The sequence below is a fragment of the Suricata suricatta genome, chromosome 7 (genome assembly GCF_006229205.1).
Source record: "Suricata suricatta isolate VVHF042 chromosome 7, meerkat_22Aug2017_6uvM2_HiC, whole genome shotgun sequence".
NCBI lineage: Eukaryota > Metazoa > Chordata > Mammalia > Carnivora > Herpestidae > Suricata > Suricata suricatta.
The window spans coordinates 32,718,921-32,746,738 of record NC_043706.1 but is presented as its reverse complement, the minus strand read 5'-3'; the positions used below and the strand labels follow the sequence as shown (position 1 = coordinate 32,746,738).

Sequence of the window (27,818 nt, the reverse complement as noted above, 5' to 3'; positions counted from 1 at the left end):
GTTTCTCTGTCTTTCAAAAATAAATAAGTGTTAAAAAAAAAAAAAAGATGTTTCCTCTTTCCCAGTGTATGCATTTAGTGCTGTGAATTTTCCTCTTGGCACTGCTTTTCCTGTCCTACAAATTTTGATATGATGTATTTTAATTTTCATTCACTTTAATGTATATTTTGACTTCCCTTGAGACTTTCTCTTTTTGACTCATGGGTTACTTAGAAATGTATTTATTCCAAGTGTTTAGAGAATTTTCTGTTATCTTCACATTACTGATTTTTACTTTGATTCTGTTGTGGTTCAAGAATACACTATATATGATTTTAATTCTTTCAAATTTTTTGAGGTTTGTTTGAAGGCCGGGATTGGTTTATCTTGGTATATGTTCCATGGTCACTTGAATATGCATTCTGCTGTTGTTGGCCAGATTGTTCTATAAATGTCAGTGAGGTCCTGTTGGTCGATGATGGTGTTGCATTCTAATACATCCTTAATGATTTTCTCTCGCTTCATTCTATCAGTTGATAGTCTCCAACGGAGTTGAAGTCTCCAGCGGTATTTATTGTATTAGTCTTCTCAGGCTGCCATTCAAAATACCACAGACTGGCTGGTTTAAACAACAAAAAGTCATTTCTCACATATTTGGAGGCTGCAAAGACTCAGATCAAGGACCAACAGGGTCAGTTTCTGGTGAGGACTCTCTTCCTGGCTTAGAGATGGCTGCCTTCTCACTACGTATACCGCGCACGGCCTTTCCTCATGGCCTGTGTCTGGAGAGATCTCGCCTTCCCCTTTCTCTGCTTGTAAGGCCAGCAATCCAATTGATTTAGGAGCTCAGCCTTATAAGCTCATTTAACTTTAATCTCCTCCTATGAGCCCTGTCTCCAAATATAGTCCCATTGGGGGTTAGGGCTTCAACGTAGGAGTTTGGGAGGGACACACTTCAGTCCATAGCATTTGTGGATTTCTCTTCTTCGCTTTTCAATTCAGTTTTTGCTGCACATATTTTATAGTTCTGTTGTTTGGCACATACACATTGCCTAATGTGCCTTCTTGGTGCACTGACCCTTTATTATATAATGTCCCCTCTTTCTTGTGATTTTCTTTGCTCTGAAGTTCACTGTATGAGATACTAACATAGCCACTCCTGCTTTCCTTTGATTGATGTTTACATTATATATCTTTTCCTATCCTTTTGCTCTCATGTTTATATTATTACTTGAGGTATGTTCCTTGACAGCATATAGTTCATGTTTTTAATCTATTCTGCCAATCTCTTTTAATTGGTGTTTTTAGACCATTTAACTTAGTGTAATTATGATACGTTAGTGCCTCAGTGTGCCATCTTTTGTTTTCTAGTTATTCTGTTTTCATCTTCTTTTTTCTGCCTCCCTTTGAGTTACTTGAAAAACATGTTACACTCCATTTTGATTTTATCCATGGTGTTTTTGAGTTTATCTCTTTGCATAACTTTTTTAGTGTCTTCCCTAGGAGTTACATATAAGGATAGCTTGCCAGATGGATGGCATCTACCAGTTCAAACAAGGAATAGAAGAAATCTTATCTCCATTTTCATTTTTACCTTCCCCATTTAAGTGATAATTGTTTTGGAGGCACCTGGGTGGCTCAGTTGGTTGAGCATCCAACTCGATTTCGGCTTGTCATGATCTCAGGGCCATGGGACTGGGCCTCCATCCGGTTCTCCACCAGGCGTGGAGCCTGCTTAAGATTCTCTCTCCCCCTCTCTTTCTCTGCATCTGCCCCTCCCCCTTTAAGAAAAGATAATTGTTTTAAATATTATATATATTTAGAAACACATTGCACTGTGTTACAATTTTTGCCTCAACTATCAGACACATTAGAAAGCTGAAGGGGAGGGGTGCCTGGATGGCTCAGTCGGTTAAGGCTAAGCCTCCGACTTCGGCTCATGTCAGATCTCACATTCGTGGGTTCAAGCCCCGCGTCAGGCTCTGTGCTGACAGCTAGCTCAGAGCCTGGAGCCTGTTTCTGGTTCTGTGTCTCCTCTCTCTGTCCCTCCCTCTCTCATGCTCTGTCTTTCTCTGTATCAAAAATAAAATTAAAAAAACATTAAAAAAAAAGCTGAAGGGGAGAAGGAAGGGCTATGGAGTTTCCCCTTATTTTTGATTAATGTTTGCTCATTCTGTCTGGTGTTCCAAAGGCTCCTTCCTATGCCATCTCCCCTCTGTTTAGACAACCTTTTGGTCATTCTTTTAGGCTAAGTCTGCATCTGAGTCCCTTCTTTTCCTTCTTCTGAGGGTGTCTTGGCTCCCCTTCATCCACGAAGGGGATTTTTGCAGGCTTTGGGACCTGCCTCCTTTTTTCTTACAGCACCTGAAAAATACGTTACCTCCTTCTGGTCTCCACTGCTCTGCTGAGAAGTCCACCGTCATTCACACTATGTGTCCCCTGTGGTCAGGGTTTCTCTCTTGCTGTTGTCAGAAAAGTTTTTCATTTTCAGAAACTTAAATATGATGTGCCTTGGATATGATGTGTGATGGGTTTCTCTGGTTTGGGATGTGCTCAGCTTCTTAAATCTGTGGGTTTACGTCTCTTGCCAAATTTGGGGAGTTTTCAGCCATTATTTCCTCAAGCACTTTCCCAACCCGTCCCCTCTCCTCCTGGGACTGCTGACACACGTCTGATCTTACGTTAGAGTTCCTAGATCCCGGGGACTCTCTTCATTTTCCTTCCAGTCTGTTTTTTCTTTCTGTCCAGATTGGGTGTTCTCTATTGTTCTGTCTTCCCACGGGTGGATTCTGTTTTCCATTCATCCTGCTGTTGAGTCCGTCCATGGAGATTTTGATTTTGGTTATTTTGTTTTTCAGGAGCAGCCTCGTTACTGCCAGACATTGGTGAGTTTCCACTAGGCCTCTTCTGGTACCGCCCCCCCCCCAGTGGGAGTGGGGGCCCTTTCCGCCTGGTGCGGGTGGAAGTCTGGGTCCCCTGGGCCTTGGCCGGCCGGAGCTGGTTTCCTGCAGGGTCAGGATGGACTAAAGCGGTGTCTTAGCAGTTTTCTGTCCTGCCAGGCCGCCTCTGTTCTGGTTGGTCCTTTGGCTACAGAGAGCAGACCTTGGTTTGGGCTTTGTCTGTGCCGTGGCTATTTCTGCCGGGGCTTTTATTTGTACTGAGCAAGAAGAATAGGGAAAAGTAGGTCTACTTAGTCTTCCGGGAAGTAGAAGTTCCAGTGTACTTTGGTAGCAGTTGTCAAGTTTTGTCCTTTGTTACGTGTGATACAAACATTATTTTCAATTGCCCTTTTTTAACCGGTGAATTTGGCTTTGCAGGAATGTTTGATTTTTATGTAGTTGAATACATTAATCTTTTAAAAAATGGAATCAGGGTTTTGTAGCATACTTGGGAAGAGCTGTCTCATACCAAGATTATGAAAAAAAAAAGTCTCCCTATTTTCTTCTAGTTTCGTTGGAACTTATTTTTCTACGTTTAAATGTGTGAGCTGTCTGGAATTTTGGTGCGATGAGAACAGGAATTGTGATCCCCGTGTGTGGCCCCCCCACCCCTGTGGTTACCCAGTTGTACCAGGCCGATTCCTGGCTAATGGATATTTTGTGGCATTAGGGAACTTCTTTTATTTGATAAAAGCTTGTTTAAAATTGTGATCCTGGGCGCCTGGGGGGCTCAGTCGGTTGAGCGTCTGACTTCGGCTCAGGTGTCTCACGGTCTGTGGGTTCGAGCCCCACGTCAGGCTCTGTGGTGACAGCTCAGAGCCTGGAGCCTGCTTGGAATTCTGTGCCTTCGGCTCTCTCTGCCCCTCCCCTGCTCACTCTCTGTCTCTCTCAAAATAAAGACATAAGAAATTTTTTTAAAGCCTGCTCCTGACGGTGGAGTCCTGAAGGAAGCAGTCGCAGTTGTCGAGGTGATGGCCACTTCAAACCGTACTGTGTGGTGTCAGCTGGTGACAAGTAGTGCCGTGTGAGCGGCACAGTTTGAGTTGCAGGACAGCGGGGAAAGGTGCGCTTGTCCCCGTCAGCTGGGGCAGGTGGTGTGGGAAGGCAGGGGCAGCGGGCGGAGAGGGCCTCCTGAGCCGCTCTGGCAAGGGCTCCGGCTTGCCCGGTCCTGCCTCCCCAGGCGCCTGCCCGCTGCCTGAAGGGTGAGCCGCCTGGGCCCCAGGAGTAACGGGCCAGCTGCCTGGGGTCCTGGACCGCAGAGTCTGTGTGTTGGGGGAGGGGGGCTGGAGAGGATGCAGGAAAGGGTAATGGGGGAGAGGGGTGCGCAGGGAGAGGCTTGTGAGGGTCCACCTGGCTCAGCAGCAGAGAGGAGGGGAGGGCAAGGCGGGGTGGGCCGGGCGCTCCATCCTTGCTTCTGCGGAGCTGCCCCAGCAGGCTGCTCCTCCCGACTCTCCCCTCCTGTCTGGCGGGTGACAAGAGCGTCTCCCTGCCCCTCGGGCTACCAAGGCGTGCTCGGCACTGCAGCACTGGGGTCACACAGCCCAGTCCCTCTGAGTGATGCCAGAAGGGATTATAACAGTGGCAGTGTGTCTGGCACCCTGTTCCAGAGGAGCAGTGACACTAATTATGACCTTTCTCTTCTGGCTGTAAGGTTTCTGCTGCCTAGGGAAGAGTGCCAGAGAAAGAGGGCACAGGGGTGTGAGGATGAACCCCCCAGTCTGGTGAGGCTCTCCAGGACTGGCCCTCAGTCTGCTTTCTGACGCAGTGTGATCTGGCGTAAAAAGCTCTAATTGGAAGTAAGGTGCCGGGATTTGACCCCTCCTCTATTAGCTGGCTAGCTGGGGAAAGCATTTCCCTGTTCTGGGCCTTGTTTGCTTCATAAACACAATTGCGTGTTAGATTAAATCAGCGTTGATTTATTTTCGAGAGAGAGACAGAGCGAGCGAGTGTGCGAGAGGGGGAGGGACAGAGAGAGGAGGAGACACAGGATCAGAAGCAGGTTCCAGGCTCTGAGCTGTCAGCACAGAGCCCGACATGGGGCTCAAACTCAGGAGCCCTGAGATCATGACCTGAGCCAAAGTTGGACACTTAACTGACTGAACCACCAGGTGCCGCTGTGATTGTCTCTTTGAAAGCCCTTTGACAAATGGAAGGTTTCACAGAAACTCTTTGCTAGCAGCTTGGGTGCAAGGAGGCCTGGGACCAGGGGTCTGAGGACGCCTGAAGGACTAGATGGTCCTGAAGTCCTCTCTAGCTGGCCCTGGGAAGGTGTCGGAACCGGTCTGAGCCTCGGTTGCTTTTTCTATCGAGACTATACCCAGAAAGGTGTGAGGGCTGACGAGCTGGGTGCCTGGAAGTTGCTAGGGGGTCTGGAGTACAGATGAGGTCAGTGAAGGGGTTATTAGTGCGGTCCGTGCCCTTCCTAACCCTCCCCTCGAAATACCAGCCCAGATGCCAGCCCCTCCCTCCCTGTCCCCGTGCCCCCCTCCCCCAGTTCCGGAAGCAGTCCTCCCTTTGGATGCTCACGGGACTCTCCCGTGTGGCCGGGGCTGGTAGCTAGATGTTTGTGTCTAAAACTAAGTTCCTTGAGGGGGACATGGTCTTGGACACGGACGTTCAGTAAACGTTTGTGGGTGGACAGGCCTAGTCCAGGACGCAGGAGCTGTGGCCCCTGCCTGGGCGCTGCTCTAAGGAGGCAAGGTGACTCACGGGGGGCCTCGAAGCTCAACAGGGCCTGCGATGACGGAGCGACTCTGCGCACCCAGCCCACCCTGCGGGGTGCTCGGCCCAGAGCCAGGAAACCATCAGGCCGCCTTCTAGTTCAGAAACTCCCCAAGAGTAAAGCTGGTTTCATGTTGCTTCTCCTTTATTAATTCAGTCTGTTCTAAGTTGTACAGTTAGGAAAATAACAAAACCGAAGCTGGAAGCCCAGGAGTATTTACACTCTCACGTGGTGAGGTCAGTCCGTGTTGCACAGATCGCTTATGTTTGGTACCACAAGATGTTCATAATTCAGACACAATCAGGTTAACAATGATATGTACAGTAAAATAAAAGGGGAATTCATTCAAGTATCAAAATACAGAGACAAAGATTAAATAACATTTTTATTACAATTCAGTCCCATTGCCACACCTTTAGCAATAACACTTTTGTGAACTGCGTCTGACAGTCATTCCATAGGCCTGGGCATTTCAAGAACAGACCGAGGTCAGACTAGCTTTCTAATGTCTTTACGACTTCAACTATGTTTGCTGCCTGCTCAGCCAGGAGCTTCTCAGGAATGCCCTCTAGAGTCTGGTGCTAGAGACCTGAGAGGGATGTGGAGCATCGCAATGCAGGGCCTTTCAGGGGTCCCACTGCTCAGAAGAGCGAGTGGAAGAGAGGCAAGCCGAGAACCTGTGGCGGGGGGCCGTGGTGACTCCCGTTTCCAGGGCCCCCAAACGGGCTCCTGCCCAGCTCAGAGAAGGGCAGAAGCAGGGGCTTCGCCACTCAAAGCTTGTCCTTAAAGTTACACTATCCCTGTCTAGGGAAGGGAGACTGCCTGCCCCAGAGGAGAAGAAAGAAGGAAAGAAAGATCCAGTCTCTACCCTTCGTGACTAAGGAAGAAACCGAACTCAGAACGAAACCCAGCGCCAGAGCAGACTAGCCAAGGCTTTGCAATCCAACAACACCCTGAATAAATAAAGATATAGCAGCTTCAAGGGGAGGAAACACCTACATAGGATTTAAAAACAAAAAGACAGCTTGAGCAGCTCATCGGTAGTGTCTACACAGTTTTCTTTCGGGGCTGGGAGGCGCCCTGGGGGAGCACAGCCCTTGGGGTTCCTCCAGCGGAGGCTCCAGCGGCAGGGGCGGGAAGCCCATGGGCCTTGGAAGAAGCGGGAAGTGAAGCCAAGAGCCCAGGTGTTGAGGTCCCTGTTTAGTACCGGAAAGTGGAGGGTCACCTGCCTCTGCCCCTGAGAGGGGCCTGCTGGGGCCTGTGGTGGCGGGCAGAGAGCCAGGTGGCAGGAGGGCAGAGCCGCCGCCGAAGCCTGTGACGGTGCCAGCAAAGCGTGAGGGCTGCTGGCCACTGGCAGGAGGAAAGGCTCCTCGCTGTAGCTGCTCTGGAAGGGACGGGGCAGGCAGCTGCTCTGGCCCTGCCTCAGCCTCACAGGGACTGCCCCTCCCGTCCCCTCCACCACCTGAGGAGCACAGCGAGATTCCGAGTTGGAGCAAAGCAAGCTGGCAGGAGGGCTTCTGTGGCCGTGCTGCACCAGGTCCCCAGCCTGCCCTGAAGGCCACGCCGGGGGAGAATCAAATGGACTGTCATCTAATAAGGCTAAAGAGAGCCTTCTCTACACTTAGCCAGGGCTGAATCCAGCAGCTGAAATACAATAGTCGAACCAATAATTCAGAGAATCAAAGTGAGTCCTAATCACACACCTGATTAGACAAATCACAAATTGGCAGGTAGCAGTCTTAGCTGACCTACCCATTAATGCCCAAAACGAAGCTGCTGCTTCTCTCCAACTGAACCCTGGCTGTTGGAGGGTACCAGGGAGCGTGCGGCTGGTGCTCTGACCACCGGGTCCGGGGCGGAGGGCAGCCCAGGGCTCCAGCTCAGACTTTGGGGCACCAGGGGCTGCTCGCTCAGCTCCGTCTGGCCCCTGGGCCTTCACGTTTGGAACCCCAGAAATGGACCAGAAGTCTCTGCTTCTGCCAGGTGCCTCTCCCGGCTCTAGGCGGGACCAGCAGTCATGCAGTTCACAAGGAACGGCAGCTAACCCGGCTGGGTTTGAGAAGCGGACTCTAACAGACCTACTCAATTTTGCCCACTCGTGCCTGCTTTCAATTCACCCTCGGGCCATTGCCTTCTCCTCACCCTGCCGGACCATGCTGAGGTCCCATCCCGAGGACAGAAGCCTGGCCAGACTGGCCATGTAGCCAATCTCAGGTCCTCCGTCTTCTGATCCGATGGCCATCTGTCTAAAGATTTGGCAATTTAACCTAGAGGTTTGAGCCAAGTCTTAAAAATTCGCTTTATAGAAAAAATTTTTTCTATTAAAAAATGTCTTCTGGACAAGTCACTTCTTGACTCTCTGGAGTTTCAGTCTCATCTGCCCGAGGTCTGGAGTGCAGCTCACTCTGTGAGACCTGGTGGGGGCAGATCCAGGCCAAGCAGCCCCAAGGAGCTGCCACAGGCAGAGGCTGGGCCTGGGTCCTCAGAGCGCAGGTGACACAGCAGTGGCGGTGATGGCGGTGGCGGGAGCCTGTGCTCCCCACGTCTGTGTTTCCGCAGCACAGTTGGCTCCTTCGGTGGCTCAGCTTGGCAGAAGCAAACACAACGGGGGGAGGACAGGGTTAACCAAAGGGGCCTGCACAAGGTGTAGGAAACTGAAAGGAAACGTGGAGGCGGCACAGAAAGGTCCCTCGCAGCCTCCCCGTGGCCCAACGCCACCTCTGGCTCAGCGCGTCTGCTCAGGAAGGCACAAGGACAGACAAGGCAGGCAGCGGGACCCACCCCGGTGTATCAGCTTGGGCTTCAGCTCTAGAATAACCGCTGTCACTCCCTGGCTTTCTCTACGGACTATCCCAGGTCAGTTCTGCCTCCTCCCGGAACCGCTCCTTCCCGCCTCCTGCCACCTGAGCCGACCTGCCCCGCGCCCCAAGCCCAGCTGCCAGAACAGACCGCACAGCGTCCCCTCTCGGAGGAGACAAGAGGCTGTGGGTGGCGGAGCGGAGAAGGAGCAGGCTGACTAGCTCTGACCCCCACACTGTGAAGTGTCACCCCTGGACAACAACGGGAGTGGCTCTGTGCTGTGAGGGGAGAAGGGGCACAGTGTGCAGGGCCCCAGCCTCCCTCCTGCTGGCTCCTACAGAAAGGCCTTCCTTCTCGGTGAGCTAGACTCCAGGGCCGGCCTTGCGACTCACTGGCGAAGACACGAGGGGCCGACCACACATGTGCCATCCCCTTCCTCGGAGCGGAAGACTCATCGGGACCAGGAGGCCTGCTGAGAGAAGCCGGCCCCCGGGGGTTCAGATGCTCAGGCATGTGCCCGAGGACCTCGGGCCTCACAGAACGCAGTCTGACCCTAGTCAAGACATGTCGCCGAGCTCAGGCTCTCAGCAGAGGGAGGCCAGCACCTTACGGCAGAGGAGAGAGAGGGACGGGGCCGAGGGCCAGCCGTGAGCGGAGTGCGAGGGCATTCTGGCACCACGTGGTCACAGTGGTTGGTTGTGTCAGGAAAGGTGCAAAAGGACAGTTCGCTCGGGGCGGCGGCCCCCGGCTGCGGCTCAGCACGGAAGACAGGCGAGGAGGGCGGCCGGCGCGCCCCGCCTCGGCAGAGGGTGCTGTGTGGGCTCTGCTTGAAGACCGCCCACCCCTCGGGATTCACAGCGCCTGCCTGCTGAGGCTTCCTGGGTGCAACAGGGGCCCCTGAGCCCTCCTGGTGCCCACCTCCAAGGCGGCTCACCCCCCACCCCCACCAAGCCGTCCTCGCCCGAGCGGGGACTTCACAGTGTCCGGGGGTGTTGGGTACGAGCTGGGAGTGTGCAGTGTCTAGCGCTGCTGCCCGGGAGGCGGGCAGGGCCCGGCGGGGGCGGGGCCTCGACGGCAGCAGCCGGAAGGAGAGCGGAGAAGAGCAGAGGTCGGATGGCAAGGCACAGTGAGACTAGTGGAGGCAGGGGGTGGGCGGTTAGAAGATAGTGGTCTCATACTTGGTGCTGAGGCTCCGCTTAGAATCTGGTTTCGGGTCCACAACCCAGGAGACGCTGGCATGGGACTGGGCGTCTGGGTCCGTGTCTGGCGGTTCCAGCTGCCGAGGAAGAAAAGTGAGGGGTCAGAGAGGGCACGCTGTACCTGGCCAAGGGGCAGCAGGGCCCAGCTGTCCTTCCTCCTTGCCCGGGCCGCACTGGTGACGCGAGGGGCAGCCCCAGTTCTCCGTAAAGAGCAAGCTCCCTGGCGCTGGGGTGGCAGCAGTGGCTCTCTCCCTGGAGCATCACAGGAGGGCCACTTCTCCCAGGGGTTTCTCAGAGCTGCTCAGGTCAAGGAGCCTTGCCTGCCCCGAGCGTGGTGCCCGAAGCCCCAAATCTTTCAGGGTGGCGGAAGGGGACAAGGGGCTGGGGAAGTCCAAGCCTCAGGTCCCTCAAGTGGGGACAGAAAGCACACCCTGGGCAAGACCGAAGTGGGCGCCACGGGCCTCTGGAGAGAGGACACACAGAGACACAGAGAGCTAAAGCACAAGCAGGGATGGCGGGGAGGGGGGGCAGGAGGCAGCTCAGGAGAGAATGTCACGCAGGCAGAGAAGGGGAGACCACTAGCGTCTCAGCTCACGGTCACTTCAGGGAGACGGACACACAGACAACAGAAGCTGTAAAGACCTTGACTCCAGGACTAACAGACGGCAGCGGTAGGTAAGAAGGACGATGAGTGGTGCAGGTGTGACAGTAACAACAGCGACTATCGGGGGGCAGCGGCACCTGGGGTGCAGAGCAAAGCAGACACAGACACAGGGAGACGTTACAGGGGGCTCGCTGCGGGCCACGCTGTCCGCAGCCCCACGCCGGCTGGGCCCTGGTGGCGCCTGGCAAGGGAGGGGGCAGGAGGCCACGGGGAGCAGCTGTCCGCCTCCCGTGAGGGGAACTGCCGGCGCCTCCCGGAGGGGCGGGCCAGCCGCGGTGAGAAGACCCTCCTGGAGCCTGCTCCCCCCAAGCCCTTGAGCCCCGGGGACGGGAGGGGTCTTGGTGGCCGGGGCCCACGTACTGCTGACTTCCTTACGCCGACGCGAGGCTTAGGCACCGGTTTGGAAGACTTTGTTTCCACCGTCTCGGCGGCGGAGGCCCCCATCGGCCTGGACTTTTGGGCCTGCAGGGCCAGCTGGTAGGCCACTTCGAACGCCTGCCCCAGCGTCAGGATGATCTCGTAGGTTAGATTCTGGGAGGAGACAGAGCGACTTTAGCACCCAGGATGGAAGAGCCACCTCACCTGTCTGCATGCACCTCTGCCCTGGCCTCACAGCCCTGAGCACAGGCACGGGTAACCCCTGCACAAGTAAAATTTCGGTGCATTCCGAAATGCTGGGCTGGGCTTAGAAATGCAAATCTGTCCCCAAGTGACCGATAATGTTAGGGAACAACCTCAGTGTCACACACATCGGTTTCCTCAAGCAGACCCGTGAACACTCGGGGACCAAGCCCGCACCCAGCCAGCCCACCAGTCAGGCCCAGCCGTGCCATCTACACCCGGTGTCTCAGCGTTCCCTGGGGGCCCGGGGCCCGCCGCCTCACCACCAGGCTGTGCCGCCCCGCAGCTCCCCCCGCACCCTGTCCCTCCATCCGGGACGTGTCTCTTTCCGGCTCGCTGGCAAGCAGGCCGCAGGGCGCAGGTGCACCCTTCACGAGGCAACTTCAGGTCCTCCTCAAGGTCGTGTCCTGCTCACTGGCGTCTATGTACCTCCTCACCATTTAATCAGAACCTAGGTTCCTATCTTTTCTACTGTGTCACTGACAAGAGTTTCTGAGTGTTGTGTCCCCAGTTCGATCTCCCCCAAACCCTGGTTTCTACTGTGTGACTTCATGTAGCATGTTGATCGTTAGGAGCACGTATGCTGTGTTACAGCAGAAATGCCTGGATGTGGAAAACGTGAGCTACAGGTAAAAGTGCCAGGAGCTCCGAGTATGGAGTAGATGAGTTCCTTTAATCTTCAAGACAACCCCATGATGCTGGTCACGTTACAGCCCCCTGTGGGGTGAAGAGCCAGGGACAGGGATTTTCTAAGATGGCACAGCCAGCGGCAGAGCCTGGAGTCTGAGGCTGGGCCCAGAGCAAGCACTCAGGTCCCGGGGCTGAGACTGCCCAGCCGTCTGTGTTCCAGAAGCCACAGAGATTAGGGAGCAGCTGCGTTCCCCAAGACCGGCAGGGATCTGGACAGAACACGGGGTGAGGAGAGGGCCCAGGGCCGTGGCTCAGGGCAGAGGGAGTCCCTGCTTCGCCGCTGTCCCTGGACACCAGAGCCCGGACTGGGCACAAATCCGGGAGAAGGAAGCCTACTGTCATGTCAGGAGGGCACTGCTGACCCCAAGAGGGAGGCAGAGGACACTTCAGAGTGGCTGCTGATGGAGGGTTGGGGAATAGGGTGGCAAGCTGACAGGGCTGACCTAAGCATCACCTGGGGAGAGGAGGGAAAAGCCCTGTCACTAGAACCCTGGACGAGCCTCCTGCTCTGCGTGCTTGTCTCCTGACTACAGGAAAGGCACTGGACCGCATGGCCGCTGGGGCCTCATTCGGAACCAAACATTTGCTAAGTGCCACCCAGGCGCCAGGACGGCGCTGCACTGAGGCCATCTGGATGCCCCCTCCAGCCGTGCCCGGGCGGGACCCCACCCACCACATCCACCGTGCTGAAAACATGGCAATAGTGGTGGCTGGTCTGCAGGTCCTTGGTGATGTAGGCAAAGGTACAGAGGTCCTCTGGGTCCTGGGCCGCACAGGAGATGTTCCGGATCTCATGCTCCGCAATGACGTTCTGTGGCGGGTGGGAAAGCAGGGTCTGGAATTCTCGGGCCCCTGAGGCATGGCTCCGCCTCAGCCCCTTTTGTCATCACCTTTCTCTGTCCCTGCCCAGGGTGTAGCCAAATACTGCCACTAGTTCTCTCTTCAGTCTTGGTCGTGGGGGCAGGGGCAGTGTCTAACTTTGCCTAACTTAGGGTTAGGGCTTTCTACCCGTGACCATGGTAACCGAGGGAGTAAAATGTTCACATCTGGCCACCAGCTCTCCAGGGTGGGGGTACGGCGGGGGGGGCATCAGGAGGGGGCGCTCCAGGCGCAGGGTATGTGGGGGAACCGTTGCTCACCAGGAGAATCACACCCCACAGGGCCCGTGAGCAGGTAAGAGGCCCACGGAACCCGGCTGAGGAAGACAAATGGCGCCTGTCACTAGGGCAGGGCCCTGGGATCAGGATGTGTGGCAGCTGAGTGGCAAGCACCTGGGCCAGGTGGTAGCAATGAAGAGGGACAGACAGGGCTGGGGACACTCTAGGTAAGATGCCCAGCTCATGGAGGGGGGGGGGTCCCCTCCCCCCAACAGTGTTTGTGAGAAGCACACCTTGTTGGAGGCATCGATGAACTTGACACCTTTGTACGTGATGGACAAGATGATAGTGGGGATCTTCTTCATGTGTTCGGTGGACTTCTACGGGAAACAAGGAGTTGTCCTGTGAATGCCCCTTCTCAAGGTCAAGACCCTTGGATCCCACAGGCCCCAGCATCCCCCCTTACACAGTGGGAGGGGGCTCAATCGGCCCCCGCCCCCACCACACACACAGACGGCCTACCCGCATCTTGGCACAGGCGTCTTGTGTGGATTCTGTCCCTCGAAGATCTTTGATCAACATGGAGCCCAGATACTGAAGGAGCAGGCAGAAACGGGGCTTAGGAAGTCCTGTGTTACCATGCAGGGCGACCCGACCAACTGGGGACCACAGCCAAACAGCTTCCTCCCCTGACTCCCTTCCCCCACCCTGGCTGGGAGGCCCCCCTTCTCCGTAGGTGCTGGGGGTGTCTGGAGGCCTGTCCCCGGCCGGCAGGGAGGCTGGCCAGGCTGGGAGCGCAGGGGCGACTCACGTTAGCTTCGTAACCGCAGGACTCGAAGATGAGCTTCTCTGGCTGGTGCTGCCAACTCTGCACAGGGGCATAGGGGGCGGCCAGGCTGGGGGGCCGAAGGGTCAGCTTGGCTTCGCGGTGTTCCTCCTGTAGAACACGTGGGGTCACAGGTCTGCTTGCCCATTCCAGAGGGACTCATGGGCTCCCTGCGAGCTCCAGCCCACCCGAGGGCCAAGCCGCCGGCCACAGGTGGGGAGGGCGGGACACAGACAAGCCACGCAGAGGTGCGGTGGCAGAGGCGAAGGCCATCTACACCAGAGAGGCAGGGACCTAAGCCCCCTGAGAGCAGGCTCAGGCGAGAAGGTTCTGAGGTGGAGACAGGAAATGACTAAGACCAGAGGAGAAAACAGCACAACGCATGAAGAATGGGGAGCAGGAGCCCAGGGCCCCAGGGGCTTTGTATCCAAGTCAGGGATCACCCCATGTGACTCGGGTGGGGGGCAAGCACCCAGTGCTGGGGCGGCCTGCTGTAGTGTCCCCCGAGGTGGACACTGGGGTGGGGGAAGGGTAGGAGGCCACTGAAATCCAGGTGCTAGGTGACAGGGTCCTTAACCAGGGCGCTTGTAGAAGAAGCGGGGAGGTGGGAAAAATGTTAGCAAATACCTATGACCTCCATTCCCAGCACTGTGCAGGCCTCCTGAGGTGGAGCAACTAAAACTTCCAGACAACATGCCTTCCTAGTCCTGTCATGGCTGTGTTAGTGAAAGGTGAGGGAAATCCCCACGTGAGAGAGAGGAGAATTGTAGGCAAGAGAAAAACTGCAGGGGCGTCTGGGTGGCTGGCAGTGAAGCATCCGAGTCTGGATTTCGGCTCAGGTCATGATCTCAGTGTTCATGAGATCGAGCCCAATGTCTGGCTCTGGGTGACAGCACGGAGCCTGCTTGGGAGTCTCTCTCTCTGCCCCTCCCCAGCTTGCATTCTCTCTCTTTCTCTCTCAATAAAACATTTAAAAAAGAGAAAGAAGAAAGTAGTGAATCTCAAGTTCACCTTAGCAGGGGCGGGTGAGGGACACCTGCCAATCTGTGTCCAGCAGGCCTGTGGGGGACAAAAGACAAAGCCTGGAATCTGTGTGCAAGGCAGGAAGCCAGACAGGCGAGGCCTGAATACACCAGGAGCCCTGATTGCAAAGGCCTGAGAGCAGGGAGCTAGGAGTGCAGGAGGGGGCTGACGGGCTTCAGAGTGGCCTATGGCCCAGCAGCAGCTGGTAGGTCTGTGAGGGCAGAGGGCACAGCCACACGTTCTGCTGGGCAGGCGGGGTGCAGGGTGAGGAGATGAGGAGGGGAGAAGCCAGTTCCAGGGTCCAGGCAGGGCAAGTAAGAGGGGCCATAGAAGCAGCTAAGAGGTGGAGAAACAGGGCTGGTAGCCTGAGCGGCTGGAAGAGAGAGACTGTAGTCAAAGAGGAGACAGTGGATCTGAACTTCAAGGCTACATCAGACGAGGGAAAGGCCCTGGCAGTGACAGCTGACAACAGCCCCACCGTCACAGCCCGGGCGAGTCTCGGGGCTGGCCACGGGACAAGGCTGGGTGGGGCAAAGGGGGAGGAGGCAGGGTCCTCCAGCTCCCACTGGGACATGGGCAGTGGAGGGGTCTGGGGACTGTGTTCACAGCCCCCCTTCTGCCTCACCTGGACTCTGAAGCGCTCTGCCCGAGAAGGTGCCGCAGGGTCGTGCAGACTGTCATGCCGCCTCCTGCCCGTGTCCCCCAGAGGCAGCAGCAGGTCAGCGGAGCGGCCAGTGCAGGAGTCATTCTGGCTCAGGGGGGATGACGTCTGGGAGAGCAAGTCCTGGCACTGCAGCAGAGAGAAATCCAGGTAAAACCTGGAACCCATCAGATCTATCCCAGTCTCTAGGCTGGAGGTGCCAGCCAGGCCTGGGGCTGGGGAGGGTCCTGCATGGGCAGGTGTATCCATGAGAACGGCCGTTAGGCTGAGGACTAACACCAAGCAGGTACCACACGGACGGCACGCTGGGCCAGGAGCCTGCGGGGAGCCAGCTCAGGCACAGTCAAAGCAGCCAAGTTCTTCCTGGGGCCAGGAAGCCCTGGCAACCCAGTGGGGCAGGCCAGCAGCCGCTGTGGGGGCCCCCAGGTCACTAGCGCGCGCCCTGGCCTGGAGTCACATGGGAAAAGGGATGGTTAGAGGGCTGGGAAGCCACTTTCACATTCAATGAGGATGAAATCATTGGTCACAATTGGCTGCAGATCCCTGAGGCCCACGGCCAAATCCAAAGCTCTTCTTGAGAAAACACAGAGCACTGCCAGTCAGCGCCCTGGGGCCGTCTCCTCAGTGTTTACAACTGAATGGCAGCAGGGCTCCTGGGTGAAAGGAGGATACATTGGCGCCCACACCTCGAAGCTGCCGCACCAGGGCCGAGGCTCAGGGGTCCCTGCTCGGGGTCCGTGTTCCTCAGGGGCTCAGCTTCAGGTTCGGGGACAGAGCCAGTCCCAGACCTCAGTGTGGGCCCACAGAGTCTAACCTGCAGTCAGGGATTACCGGGCTTGAGCACAAAGCATCCATGAGGTTCTTAAAACCACAGGTTCTCGGGATGCGTGGGTGGCTTTGGGTTTCGGCTCATGATCCTAGGGATGTGGGATCAAGCCCTTTGTCAGGCTCTGCTCTGCACGTGGAGCCTGCTTGGGACTCCCTCTCTCTCTCTCTGCTCCTCCCCACCTTGCGTGTGCACATGCACTCTCTCTCTCAGAATAAACAAACATTTAAAAATAAATAAAACCAGGGGCGCCTGGGTGGCTCAGGTAAGCATCTGACTTCACCTCGGGTCATGATCTCGCTGTTCGGGAGTTTGAGCCACAGGTCAGGCTCTGCGCTCACAGCTTGGAGCCTAGAGCCTGGAGCCTGCTTTGGATTGTTTCCCTTTCTCTCTGTCCTTCCCCTGCTCATGCTCTCTGTCTCTCTAAAAATAAATAAATGAACATTAAAAATTTTTGTTAAAAAAAAAAAACCACTGGTTCTCTAGCCCACCCGAGTGCAGGGATTTTCCTTCAGAAGCCTTGGGAAGGGCACAGGTCCTGCTGTGGATGTCACGCCTTGTTTCAGGTTCACGTCAGACTGCTGGGAAAGGGGGCTCCTCCGGCCCCCTGCCTGCCCCACTGGCTCTGTCGGCAGCAGCTGCTGGTATTTCAATATTTGTTTTGCTACTCTAACATTTTATGTTCTCCTTGGATTTAAACGGAACCCTTTCTCATAGGCCCCACCGAGCCTCTGATGGAGGTAGGAGGCACGGAATTGATACATACCCAGCCCAAACCTGCTCTGTGCTCCCTGGGCCTGGGGGCAGAACTGGCCCAACAATGAGAGGGCACGAATCGTTCATTCCTCGACTACAGAGACCAGGGTATCTCCAAACCATACTTCAAAAATTCTCCCGAAGAACACCCACTTATCCCTTTCCACCCCTCCCCAACTCACTCTCAGCTGAGAAAACCGCGGGGGCTTCTGGGGTGGCTCCTCGTAGGGCCGGTCTGCAAGGGAGGCGATGATGCGCTTACGATGGCCGAGCAGGTGGACCTTCAGGACCTGGGCGGGGGGGTGGGGGGTGGGGGGAGGGTCAGGCCACGGCTGCGCCTGCAGCTCCCGTCCCAGCCCCAGCCCCACCCTCGTGGGCCGAGCCTGGCCTGATCAGAGGCTGGACTCACGTTGACCAGCTCCAGTTCCCAGAGGTTCTTTACAGTGTCAATGGAACTGTAGCCGCTCGACAGGAAGGAATGGACGTAGTCCTGCAGCCCGAGGGAGTCCAGCCAGGAGGGCACTGATGGGGGGCTGTTGCCGTCATAGCCCAGAGCTTTCACCTAGGAGGTGAGAAGGGGCGGTAGGACTGACATCTCAGCACTCATGGGACAAAAGTCCAGGGGACCAGAATCGCCTCCTCCTTCCACACAGCCCTTTTGTGCCGCTGCTCTGGTTTGGCTCCCCCATTGGGGGCCACCAAAGCATTCCAGGCCTGGGGAAGACAGCCTTAGGAGGTATGGCTTGGTGGGAGGAAGGGTTTGCAGAGGGGCTCCTGCTGAGCACTGACAAGGTCACAGACTCAGTGGGACGACATGGTGTGTTCCTGTGAAATGGGCACTGGCCCCACTGCCGGGACTCATTCATGCGTCCCCAGCTCTGGGTACACAGGACTGAGCGCAGGCATAGTCAAGGGGGAGAAGCTTGGGCCTACCAGCCCCTGGCTCCCCAGGGAAACACTGTCCCCTGCTGCCTTGACCACCCCCTCTGCCTCTCCTGGGGAGGGCCTGACCTCAGGGGTTGGTGCAGGCTGGCCTGGTCTCCAGCGAGTCAGGAAAGACCCCCAAAGAGGCTCCAGTGACAGGCCAAGCCTGTGGGTACCAGCTCCTGTGCTGGGCAGAGGTCTGGAGCCTCCCCCAGAGCCTGTGCCAGGCCCCCAGCTGTCCCTAGTCTCTGCTCTCTGGGCCTCATGCTGCCCACTGGGTCCCTCAGGATGAGGGACAGACACCCTGTGGTGACCTGCATGGCCTGCAGCCAAGCTCCTTCCCTATCTGGATCAGGTGGTATCTTGGCAGGGGCTGAGGATGTCGAGCTGTCGGCAGTCACCTTGGGCAGGGAGCGTGCCGCATGGAGCAGCTTCCGCCGGTGCTGTGGGTCACTGATGCCAATCTCCCGCAGGTCCTGCTCTTCCATCACGTTAGACCCCTGGAAGCAGAAGAGCTTCACGTGAGCGCCTTCCTGAACTGGCGGCTGACCGCAGCCTCTCATGGCCCCTCCTTCAGCACGGCACGGAGCGGGATGGAGACCCCGAGCGCCCCACAGAGGCCACACCAGGCAGCAAGAGTCTGGTGCAGGCAGGAGTCTGGAGCGCACAGCACACACGTCTGCCCAGATGGCCCACTCCCGCTGGGGGCAGGGCCAAGGCTCCGAATGCGCACATGGCAGTGACGCAGGCCAGAGCTGAGGTCAGGGACTTGCTGAGGCCACACATCTGGTGGTGGAGCTAAGATCTAGCTGCTCCCTGCCCCCAACCTCTGTGATGGTGTTTGAGGCCTCACAGTGGTGTCATCGGGTAGGTTTTTTCAGATTATGATCCATGAAAACTCACGGGTTGTGCCCCACCTTCAGCCACCGCTCCCCACCCCGACACACAGAGGCAACTGTTAGCGCTTTTCTGGATGTCCCTCCGAGGCAGTTTCCTTTTCCCACAAATGGAATTCGTGTCCATCTTGTTCCACACCATATTCTTACTATTTAGTACACAGGCTTACCTCGGAGACAGTATGTGCTCGCGTGCAGGCATGGCAACAAAGTGAGTCGAGTGAATTTTTGGTTTCTCAGGGCGTTATCAAAGTTATGTTTACCAGCTATAGTCTATTGAGTACACAACAGCATCATGTCTAAAAAAACCCAACGTACACAACTTAATTACCAAAAACTGCTAAAATAAAAAGTTAACCATCATCTCAACTTTCAGTGAGTTATGATTACTGATCACAGATCACCATAAAATAAAAACAAGGAGAAATGTGGAATATTGTAAGAATTGCCAAAATATGACACAGACACACTACATGAGCAAATGCTGTCAGGAAAATGGCACCCACAGACTTGACTGGATGCATGGTTACCACAAACCTTTCATTTGTAAAAAAAAAAAAAAAATGCAGTATCTTCAAAGTGCAATAAAATGGGGTGCAATAAAACGGGGTATGCCTATATAGAGAAGCGGTTCCACATCAGGATATGTAGACCTGCCTCTTTTTTTTTTTTTTAAAAGCTGCATGATTATCCAGATTAGGGACAGATTATAAATTATTTAACCAGTTCCCTGCTGAAGGATGCCTATTTCCAATTTCACCGTTTACAAGTGGTACTGCATGAACACCCCCATATGTGCGTCACCTCCAGGACAGTTATCAGGAGAGACCGCCTGGTCAAAGGATAGGTGTGTTTGGAAGTCTAACGCACATTTACACCCCCCTCAATGACAGGACTGCTAGATCTGTTGCACTGTCGGCGACGGTCGTGGAGAAATGGCTTATCACTGCACACTTCTTATTGTAAGAGCATCCTGCTCACAGGGAAGCTCCAGCATCTTTTCAGGTTTTGTCAAGTATTTATTTTTTGAGAGAGAGCGAGAGAGCGAGCAAGAGCGCGCACGCTTAAGCAGATTCCCTTAGTGCGGAAGCCTGACGTGGGGCTTGATCCCACGACCCTGGGATCATGACCTGAGCTGAAACCAAAAGTTGATCCTCATCCAACTGAGCCACCCGAGGCGCCCCTTGTCTATCAAGGGTTTATGTGTTGATTCCTGCCCCACTCCATGTTCCACAGGCTTTACACTTGTTACTCTTTCAATAAAAGGGACTGTTGTTACCCTCACTTTATAGCTCGGGAGGCTGAGTCTAGAGAGCACGAACAGTGAGCAGGGTCACACGTATGTAAGCATGGCGCTGGGATTCAGCCCGGTGGCCTTGTCTGTGTGCTGGGGCCACACGTGTGGGGACACCGCAGCTCCTTCTCCAGGAATTATCGCTTTACATCTTCTGTGTATTTATCTCTGGAGGTACTGATTGTCCCTGTACTTGATTTGTAGAAATACACTAACAAGTAAGGAAATCGGGGCGCCTGGGTGGATCAGCTGGTTAAGTCTCCTCTTGGGCTCAGGTCATGATCTCACAGTTCATGGGTTCGAGCCCCATGCCGGGCTCTGTGCTGACAGGTGGAGCCTTCTTGGGATTCTCTCTCTCCCCCTCAGCCCCTCTCTTACTCATGCTGTCTCTCTCTCAAAAATAAATAAATAAAAGGAAATTAAACTTTTATCTATAGTTAGACATTTGTTTTTTTCCAGTTTGTCACTTCTCTTTTGGCTTTCATGTTGGCTTTGTCCGTTCAGAGCCTATGGGTGTGAACTTTCCTTGCTGAGCTTCTCCCGGTTCTGTCAGGCTGAGAGAGACCTCCCCTCTTCAAGATTTTTAAAAACAATTCTTGCATATTTTCTTTCTATAATTTTAGTTTCATTTTTACAATTAAATCTTTATCTACAGGTTGTTTGTTTGTTTTTTTTTTTAATGTGAGGTTTAAGCCAGCATTCAGTTCATTTTTTTTTCAGGCAGCAAGCTGTCCATTTCTTGAGTGAAAGATCTTTTCTCTACCAATCTGAAATGACCTCTGATGTGTCCTAAATTTCTCTGTTTCTGGGACTCTTTCTGGACTTTCTATTCTACTGAGGTGGGTATTACTTACACCCATTTTACAGATGAGGATGTGAAGTAACTGGGGCCAGCTCACGCAGACCCTCACCTGGTGGCCTCGCCTTTGTGCCTGAGCTACCGTGAATGCCGGCGCACTGGCCTCCCCGGACCCTGTGCCTGGTGACAAAACCTCTGCCCCGCAGAGGATGCCTTCCAAGACTCAAGGGAAGTGAGAGCGCGGAAGCCAGACCGGAGGCCCTCCTGCTCAGGCCACAGACGGAACACGCTCCTTTGCAGGGACAGCAGGGAGGTGTGGGCCTGTTCAAGGCCCCGTGGGACAAGGGTCTGAGGCTAGGTCCTAAGTCACCCCAAACTCAGGAGTCACCACCCTGAGCTCCTGCAGTCCCTGTGGGCCCATCTCTAGGGTGTGCTGGTGGGAACAGCAGACAGAGGTGGTCCCCTGCCCAGACTCTGCCTGACGCCTCGGGAGGACATGACTGAACAGGGCACCTCAGAGATGACAGAATGCAGGAAGTTTCCGAACTCCTACTGTATCCCCAACTCCTACTCATAACCCTTCACAAGCTGTTAGGGCAACATTAGAGCCGAGCCGCAGGCTGACATCCTGGAAAACCAGACTGAGCCGGATCAGGGCCTCCACTAACCAGTCAAGAGAACGAGGGGGCCCATGCGGCCGAGAGAAGACAGAGGCAGAGGTAAACTAAAGAAAGATAAAGGCTGTGATGGAAAATCGAAGCAGGCAGTTGCCAGGGCGTGACCAGGGCACAGGCAGGTCTCCTGACCTCCTGCACGTGCCACACCCACGTCCTCCAGGATTAGTCTGCGTGGGGATGACAAGGTGTTCCAAATCCTCAAAGGTGAGAAATGTTCTGGAGGTTTCCACACCTTCTTTACTGAAGGGAGAAAGGGACCGCCTTTCGGAGCCATCTTCACAAGGAGGGTTGTGGGGGCAGAGATTTTCTACTTGACCTTCTACCACATTAGCGTTCATCTGCAGGGCTGCTATATTCCAGGCCCTTTTGCGAGCCAGCCATTAGGGAGCTAAGAAAGTAGAACAGCTCATTGGCCTAAGCATTTCAGTTAAGAGAGATCTCTTAGATAGTATTTTTTGTTTGTTTATTTTTGAGAGAGGGAGGAGTGAGTGTGTGAGCAGGGGAGGGGCAGAGACAAGGAGACTGAGAATTCCAGGCAGGAGTTGCACTCTTGGCGCAGAGCTTGATACCAGGCTTGAACTCACAAACTGAGAGATCATGACCTGAGCTGAAATCAAGAGTCAGATGCTAAACTGACTGAGCCACCCAAGTGCCCTGGTTGTCTTAGATTAAAAAAAAAAAAAGGTTCTAAGTCTAGGAGAAATCTGAAACACAGAACTAGTCCACATTTAGCCTGACTGGGTTCTGTCCCTGAGGAAGGGAGGACAGAGGAGGAGCAGAGTACCAGTGCCTCCCGGTCCAGGGTTCTGCCCCAGCCGTGACCGCCTCCCCCCACCCCCCATCTGGCAGGCATTTTACAGGCTCCTCACTTTACAGGCCAGGAACCAGGTTTCCTGGCCAGGGCAGTGCCAGGATCCCACCTCCTTGGCTGCAGCCTGCTCTCTAGACATCCAGGGAAGAGAGTGGCAAGAAGTGGGCCTCAGGGTCACTATGTACATGGTAAGGGCCCCTTCTGCCGGTCTCTGTGGGGGAGGTGACATGCAAAGATGCCAGCAGACATGGGTCCTGACAATGTCCTGGTGCTGTGCAGGGACTTCACATTCACCACTTGAAAAAAAAACTGCCAAAAACCTTTGAGATAGGAACTGCCCACATAACACAGAGAAAGTGAGGTTCAGAGAGCAGAAGTGACTTATCCAAGGTCACAGAGCTTGTGAGCAGCAGCAGCAGGACAGTTACACATCCCTCTGACAAACTCCAAGGTCACGTTCCAGGCTCTTTCTACTTGTCTAGGGAGGTAGGCTCTGTGGAAGCCAAGACAAAGCATGGAAAGTGCTGGCAGCAGCAGGGAATCCGTCCCAGGGCTGGGGCGCACTTGGGCTCCGGAACTAATGTCCCTACACAGAACTTCCCTCCACCTCTGGGGCCAGGGCCGTGCTTCCTTCTTGTGATCTGTGTAGAATCCCAACTCTTAGGGTGTGTGGACCCCCAGAGGTGGGTAAGGGAGGGCCTGCCGAGGCCTCGCAGTGATGGAGAAGCAGGGTCAGGCCGTGGCCCAGGCTCTGCATACGAAGCCCAAGTACAGGGCCCAGGAGCAGGCTGACTCAGGCAGAGGCCGGCCTGTCGGAGCTCAGCAGGGGACGGGGCAAACCTGCCCCGTGGACTGACTTGCACAGTCACACACCGTCCTCCCTGGGCGTCCTTCCCTGAGAGGGCACCAACGAGAGGTGGTGCCCGTTGCGGCGGTCCTTCCCCTCTCCTGCAGCTCAGTCTCTCTGGATGGCCTCTCCTTCCTACCAGTACTGTCACTGGGCTTCACCAGTGGGCACAGAAGATGGTATTTGAACAGTGGCTCGTCGGTGCTAAACGGGGTTCCCTAGGCCCAGATCCTGGGCACAGCCAGTGGATATGTGGACCGAGGGAAGGAGAGAGGCCTGTGGCCAGGGGCCATGAAAGGGAAGGAGCACAGACAGCAGGAACTGCCTCTGGGAGTCCTGGTGGAGGTGGAGGAAAGGGCTGTTGCGGGACTCCAGGCCTTTCTCTCTAGCCTTCTCTGGCCCTCCCTCCAGGGGTCTGATCGTCTTCAGTCTTCCTGACCATATGATTTTAGGAGAAGGAAAGATCCTTTTGCATCTTGAGAGGCATCACACTTGTCAATATTTTGCTGGAAATTTCTTGAACTGCTGGGCATGTCTTCATTCAACAAATAGTGGGAAAGGCCTAAGAAGGGAACATCTGGAGCATGGCACATTGGAGGGGACCCTTCTCAGCGAAAGGGAAAATAGGCTGAGCTGCTTACCGAGGGTCCTGAGGCTGTTACGGGCCAGGGACACCTGTGTCACTTGGGCACCTGCATCTAGAGCAATGCCCGGCATGCTGCCCATGCAGAATAACGATCTGAACAACCAATGAAACTCTGGACGCAACAACACAGATCTAAAAAGAAGATGCTGAATAGCCAAAACCAGCGCTGCTGACTTCCTGACTGTGGTCATCTGGAGTCTTCCACGAGGGACGAGGATGAGGTCTGGGGAGGGGTGCCCCAGGGACATGTGGGGCTTGAGGGTGGGGCGATAGCGGGGTTCAGAGGGAGTTTCACATGGAGGTGCGGTGAAGGCAGAGAAGTGGGTACTGGATCCCCAGCTGAGGGGACGACACAGGTCGAGGCAGCTGTGACCGAGGCCACCCAGCCTGGGAGCAGGGAGAAGTTCTGGGTGATGGAAGTGGGAAGGTGGGCCTGGGCTGGCGGGCTGTGCCATGGAGACAGCGGGCCTGCTCAGGGCACAGGGGAGCTGTCCTGTTCAGTCACAAGGCAGCTGAGGTTTTAAGTTGCCTGACATCACAAAGCCTTGTCCCTATCTGAGGTCACAGAGCCATGTCCCTGCCATATTCAGTTTACAGAGCTGCCTCTTTCCCAGCTCAGAGAAGAACCAAAGCAGAGAGAGAGCGGTCATTGGAACTTCACCCTCTAGTCTTGATTTGTTTCCGGGCACAAAGGACTCAGCAACCCCCTGGCAAAAGATCTGAGGATTGAGAGGCACGAGCTGGGCTAACTGGAGGGGGGCTTGGGGAGCCAATGCCAGAGCCTGAGGCTCAGTGATTCACAGAGGCCCTATGCTCATCGTGAAGATGTGGCACGGCGCCCTGCCCCCCTCCCGTGGTATAGGGCAGCGCTTGGCAAGAAAGGGGGTCTGCCACCAGCAAGCCACGCCAGGTGGGAGGCGAGGGCTCTAGGCTAGGCCCATTACTGAGACACCAGGCCAAGGGATGTTTAAGTCCCTCCTTGCATGGAGGTGCCAGGCAGACTCCCTTCTTCTGCTGGGGCCCTGGTTTCACAGCAGACAGATTCTCCTGGGGCCGCCACATCTGCTCCCCGTCCTGTCAGCTGGGGATCCAGGATCCGGCAGTTCCAGCAATGTAAGTCCCTGAAGCGCAAATGCTGCAAACTCTCCGCCACGCTCCACCTTGGCCCCTGCCCTTTCAAGAGCAATCCAGAGCGGGGTGAGGCCCACCGGCAGCTTGGGTGGGGGTGGGAGGTCAGACTGGGGTAGCAACAGTGAGCCACAGGGCCCTGTCCTTCCTGCTCACTTTCTGTGCCCTCCTAAAGATCCTTCCTGCCGTCCCCGGCCAGCCCCTCGGGCCCCAGACGGCTTGGGTCTGCTCGCCTCCTGTCCCTCCTGTGTGGATACACGTGTGCTTAGTGCAACCCCAGCCTCAGAAGGCGGGCCTGCCTTAGAGCAGCGCCCTGTGTCCATCAACCTGCGCCCCAGATGACCGTGCTGCGGGGGGAGCAGGGTACCCAACATGGAGAATACCAGGCAGCCTGCCAGCGGGAGGAGGAGGGAAGAGGCTGTCTGAGAGCCCCCAGGGCTATCAGCTGCCAGTGGGCTCTACATCCCTTTCCTACATGGATCTGTGGGGCCCGCCTCCTGGGAGAGAGGTTCAGTAACAAGTGGTCAGCTCAGGCAGAGAGAGGCCCCCACCCATCTACCACTGGTCAGATATGGCCACAAGCTGGGTGCCCCCACCTTCCACCGGATCTCTGTGTGTAGGGAAGTCAGCCGCCCCAGGCCCTAGCTGGTTCAGGGGATATTTATGAAGTCTCTGCTTCGAGAATGTTGCAGCTTTCCATGAAGCCCTGCCTCTATCTTCCTTACATTAAAAATCTTTCATTTTTTTCTGAGTAGGTAAGTTATCCAAGTTTACTGTAGTGCATTTTAAAAATAAATAAAGCATAGGGGCACCTGGGTGGCTCAGTCAGTTAAGCGTCCACCTTCACCTCAGGTCATGATCTCACGGTTTGTGGGTTTGAGCCCTGCATCGGGCTCTGTGCTGACAGCTCAGAGCCTGGAGCCTGCATTGGGTTCTGTGTCTCCCTCTCTCTGCCCCTCTGCCTCTCATGCTCTCTCTCTGTCTCTATCTCTGTCACAAATATAAACATAAACATTTTTCTTTTAAAGAAAGCATAAAGAAAAATGTAAAAGCCACTCACAGATCCATCACCTTAGGGAAAAAAAAGAAGGGCTACCATTCTGACATACTTTTCTGAGAGAATATTTTTTTAAAAGTTAGGAAAGGAATTACTTCTATCAGTCTGGTGTATTTTTCCAGGCTTTTATTTTAAAAACTTTTAGCAGAATTGGGATTGTAGTATATATATTGTTTTTTTAACCTGTTTTTTCCTCTCCTGGTGGCCTGGCCAGGGAGAGCAGGAAGGATCTTTGGGAGGGCGGCAGAGAGCGGGTAGGAGGGGCAGGGCCCTGTGGCTCACTGCTGTGGCCCAAAATGTTAATAATGTCGGAGGACAGAAACCATGCTCCCCGAAGCACATGCGCTCACCCACCTGGGGGCTGGGGGCTCTGGGCGTCAGCTACCACATGCAAGGCAGCTGTGGTATAAGGGAATAAGAACCTGTTGGGGTAAGAACTGAGTTCAAATCCCGATTATGCTGTTCAAGGTTCTTACAAAGTTAGAACATTGTAAATAGGAATGAGCCCTCCTGCTTTGCAGGTTAAATGACGACTCCCATGGTGCTGAGCAGCAACGTGCTGGCAGGAACCAGGTGCTTATCGAGTCTTGTGTTTCTCTGTTCCCCTCTGCCTGGCTGGTCTGGGGCTTCCCGACGGGCTGTGTGACAGATGACAGAACTTCCCGAGCGGGTGCCTTCCCCCAGCTCCACAGCTTCAGCAGCAGGAGCGGCTCGGCCCTGACCCACACCCGCTGCTGCCCTAGTGGCCCCTACCGCCCTGTGGCATAGGCCTGCCCTTGCCCAAGAGACAAAACTCGAAGGGGACAAATGCAACCAGTTCTACAGAGGACGAGGACGAGGCACAGCGTAGCGAGTTCTGCTCCTGAAGCCAGAGGCCCTCTCCGCCTGCCAGTTTCAGAAGGGCGCTCAAGGCCGGCGCAACAGCACAAGCATCCGGGGATTCGCCTCCCGGTTTCATGGAAATGACACCCCTATGAGCCCGGTCCTCCCAAGCAGGTTCTCGGTGTCCTCGTTCTCTCCGCACCAGGCACAGCATCCTTCCAGCCACTTGCAGCCCTGAATGTCTGCATTTCTGAACCTTCTCTGAGGTCAAGGTGCTTCATTCATCCCCCACATCAACAGCTCGGCCCATCAGCCCGGAGTCAAAGGGCTCCGTCCCAGGACCATCCAGTTACATGGCGGATCTGAGGACACGGCCAATCTGCTCCCTGCAGAGCACGGCTGTTGCCTGGCCCCCACTGTGGAGAAAATGTCGCCTTGCTGCCTTACGTTCTTACATTCGTGGTTGGTCTCAGTCGCTGCTACGTGTCACCATGGTAGCAGTGTGTCCCTTTCACAGCTTATGCCTCCATGAAGTAAGCAGTCAAATGAGAGGCCACGGAACAGGGGGACTCCGGGGGGTGCAGAACAACCTGCCCAACATCTTAGGAGACCAGCCTAGCTCATTGGCTCCCAGGCCCCTTTTTTGGGGGGAACGCACCAAGCATGGAGCCCAGACACAGTCGGTTCCTGGGCAAGCAGGTGTGGGGACTAGAGCAGGAGGTGGGAGCACTGCTCTGGGCCCAGGAGACCTGCTTCTAGTCACAGCTCAGCTGTCTGCTTGAGGAGCCGCCTCAGACACATGGCTTAATCCATTAAGTGTAGGGTCTGTGGGCCCCAGGAGGCCACTGGGGGGCCTCAGGGATGCCCGGGGATACCTGAACTTTGATACGTGGTATATGAGGTCTGGGCCTCTGACAGAGACACATGGGTCCCCAGGCCCTGCCCCCTAGGCCTCACTTCCTGCACAGGCATGCTGCTGGGGCGGGGATGCTCTGAGGTGCCAGCACACAGCCCTGCTGCTGCTCACACTGAGATGCCCACAGCCGGACACTACAGAACAGGAGCTGCTGGCTGGACCAACGCCAGCTTATCATATCATTAGTTCATTTCACAGA

The 27,818-nt window shown here is 55.2% G+C and overlaps 1 protein-coding gene across 7 annotated transcripts in view; it reads right to left on the bottom strand.

The window, feature by feature from the left end:
- Window positions 1-5,763: 5,763 nt before the first annotated feature.
- Window positions 5,764-27,818, bottom strand: part of ANKS1A (ankyrin repeat and sterile alpha motif domain containing 1A) — a 179,562-nt gene continuing 157,507 nt past the window's right edge. For 3 of the 7 annotated variants that reach the window (XM_029944038.1, XM_029944040.1, XM_029944044.1), the window contains 11 exons: window positions 18,128-18,226; window positions 17,212-17,364; window positions 16,985-17,092; window positions 15,185-15,349; window positions 13,522-13,647; window positions 13,233-13,304; window positions 13,004-13,090; window positions 12,287-12,424; window positions 10,663-10,833; window positions 10,281-10,379; window positions 5,764-9,715 (listed from right to left, as the gene is read on the bottom strand). In XM_029944038.1, the coding sequence (XP_029799898.1) occupies window positions 9,596-9,715; window positions 10,281-10,379; window positions 10,663-10,833; window positions 12,287-12,424; window positions 13,004-13,090; window positions 13,233-13,304; window positions 13,522-13,647; window positions 15,185-15,349; window positions 16,985-17,092; window positions 17,212-17,364; window positions 18,128-18,226 (1,338 nt within the window). In that variant the 3' untranslated portion in view covers window positions 5,764-9,595. The remainder of the gene's footprint in view (window positions 9,716-10,280; window positions 10,380-10,662; window positions 10,834-12,286; window positions 12,425-13,003; window positions 13,091-13,232; window positions 13,305-13,521; window positions 13,648-15,184; window positions 15,350-16,984; window positions 17,093-17,211; window positions 17,365-18,127; window positions 18,227-27,818) is intronic. The other 4 variants (XM_029944041.1, XM_029944043.1, XM_029944039.1 and 1 more) reach the window with 3 other exon arrangements.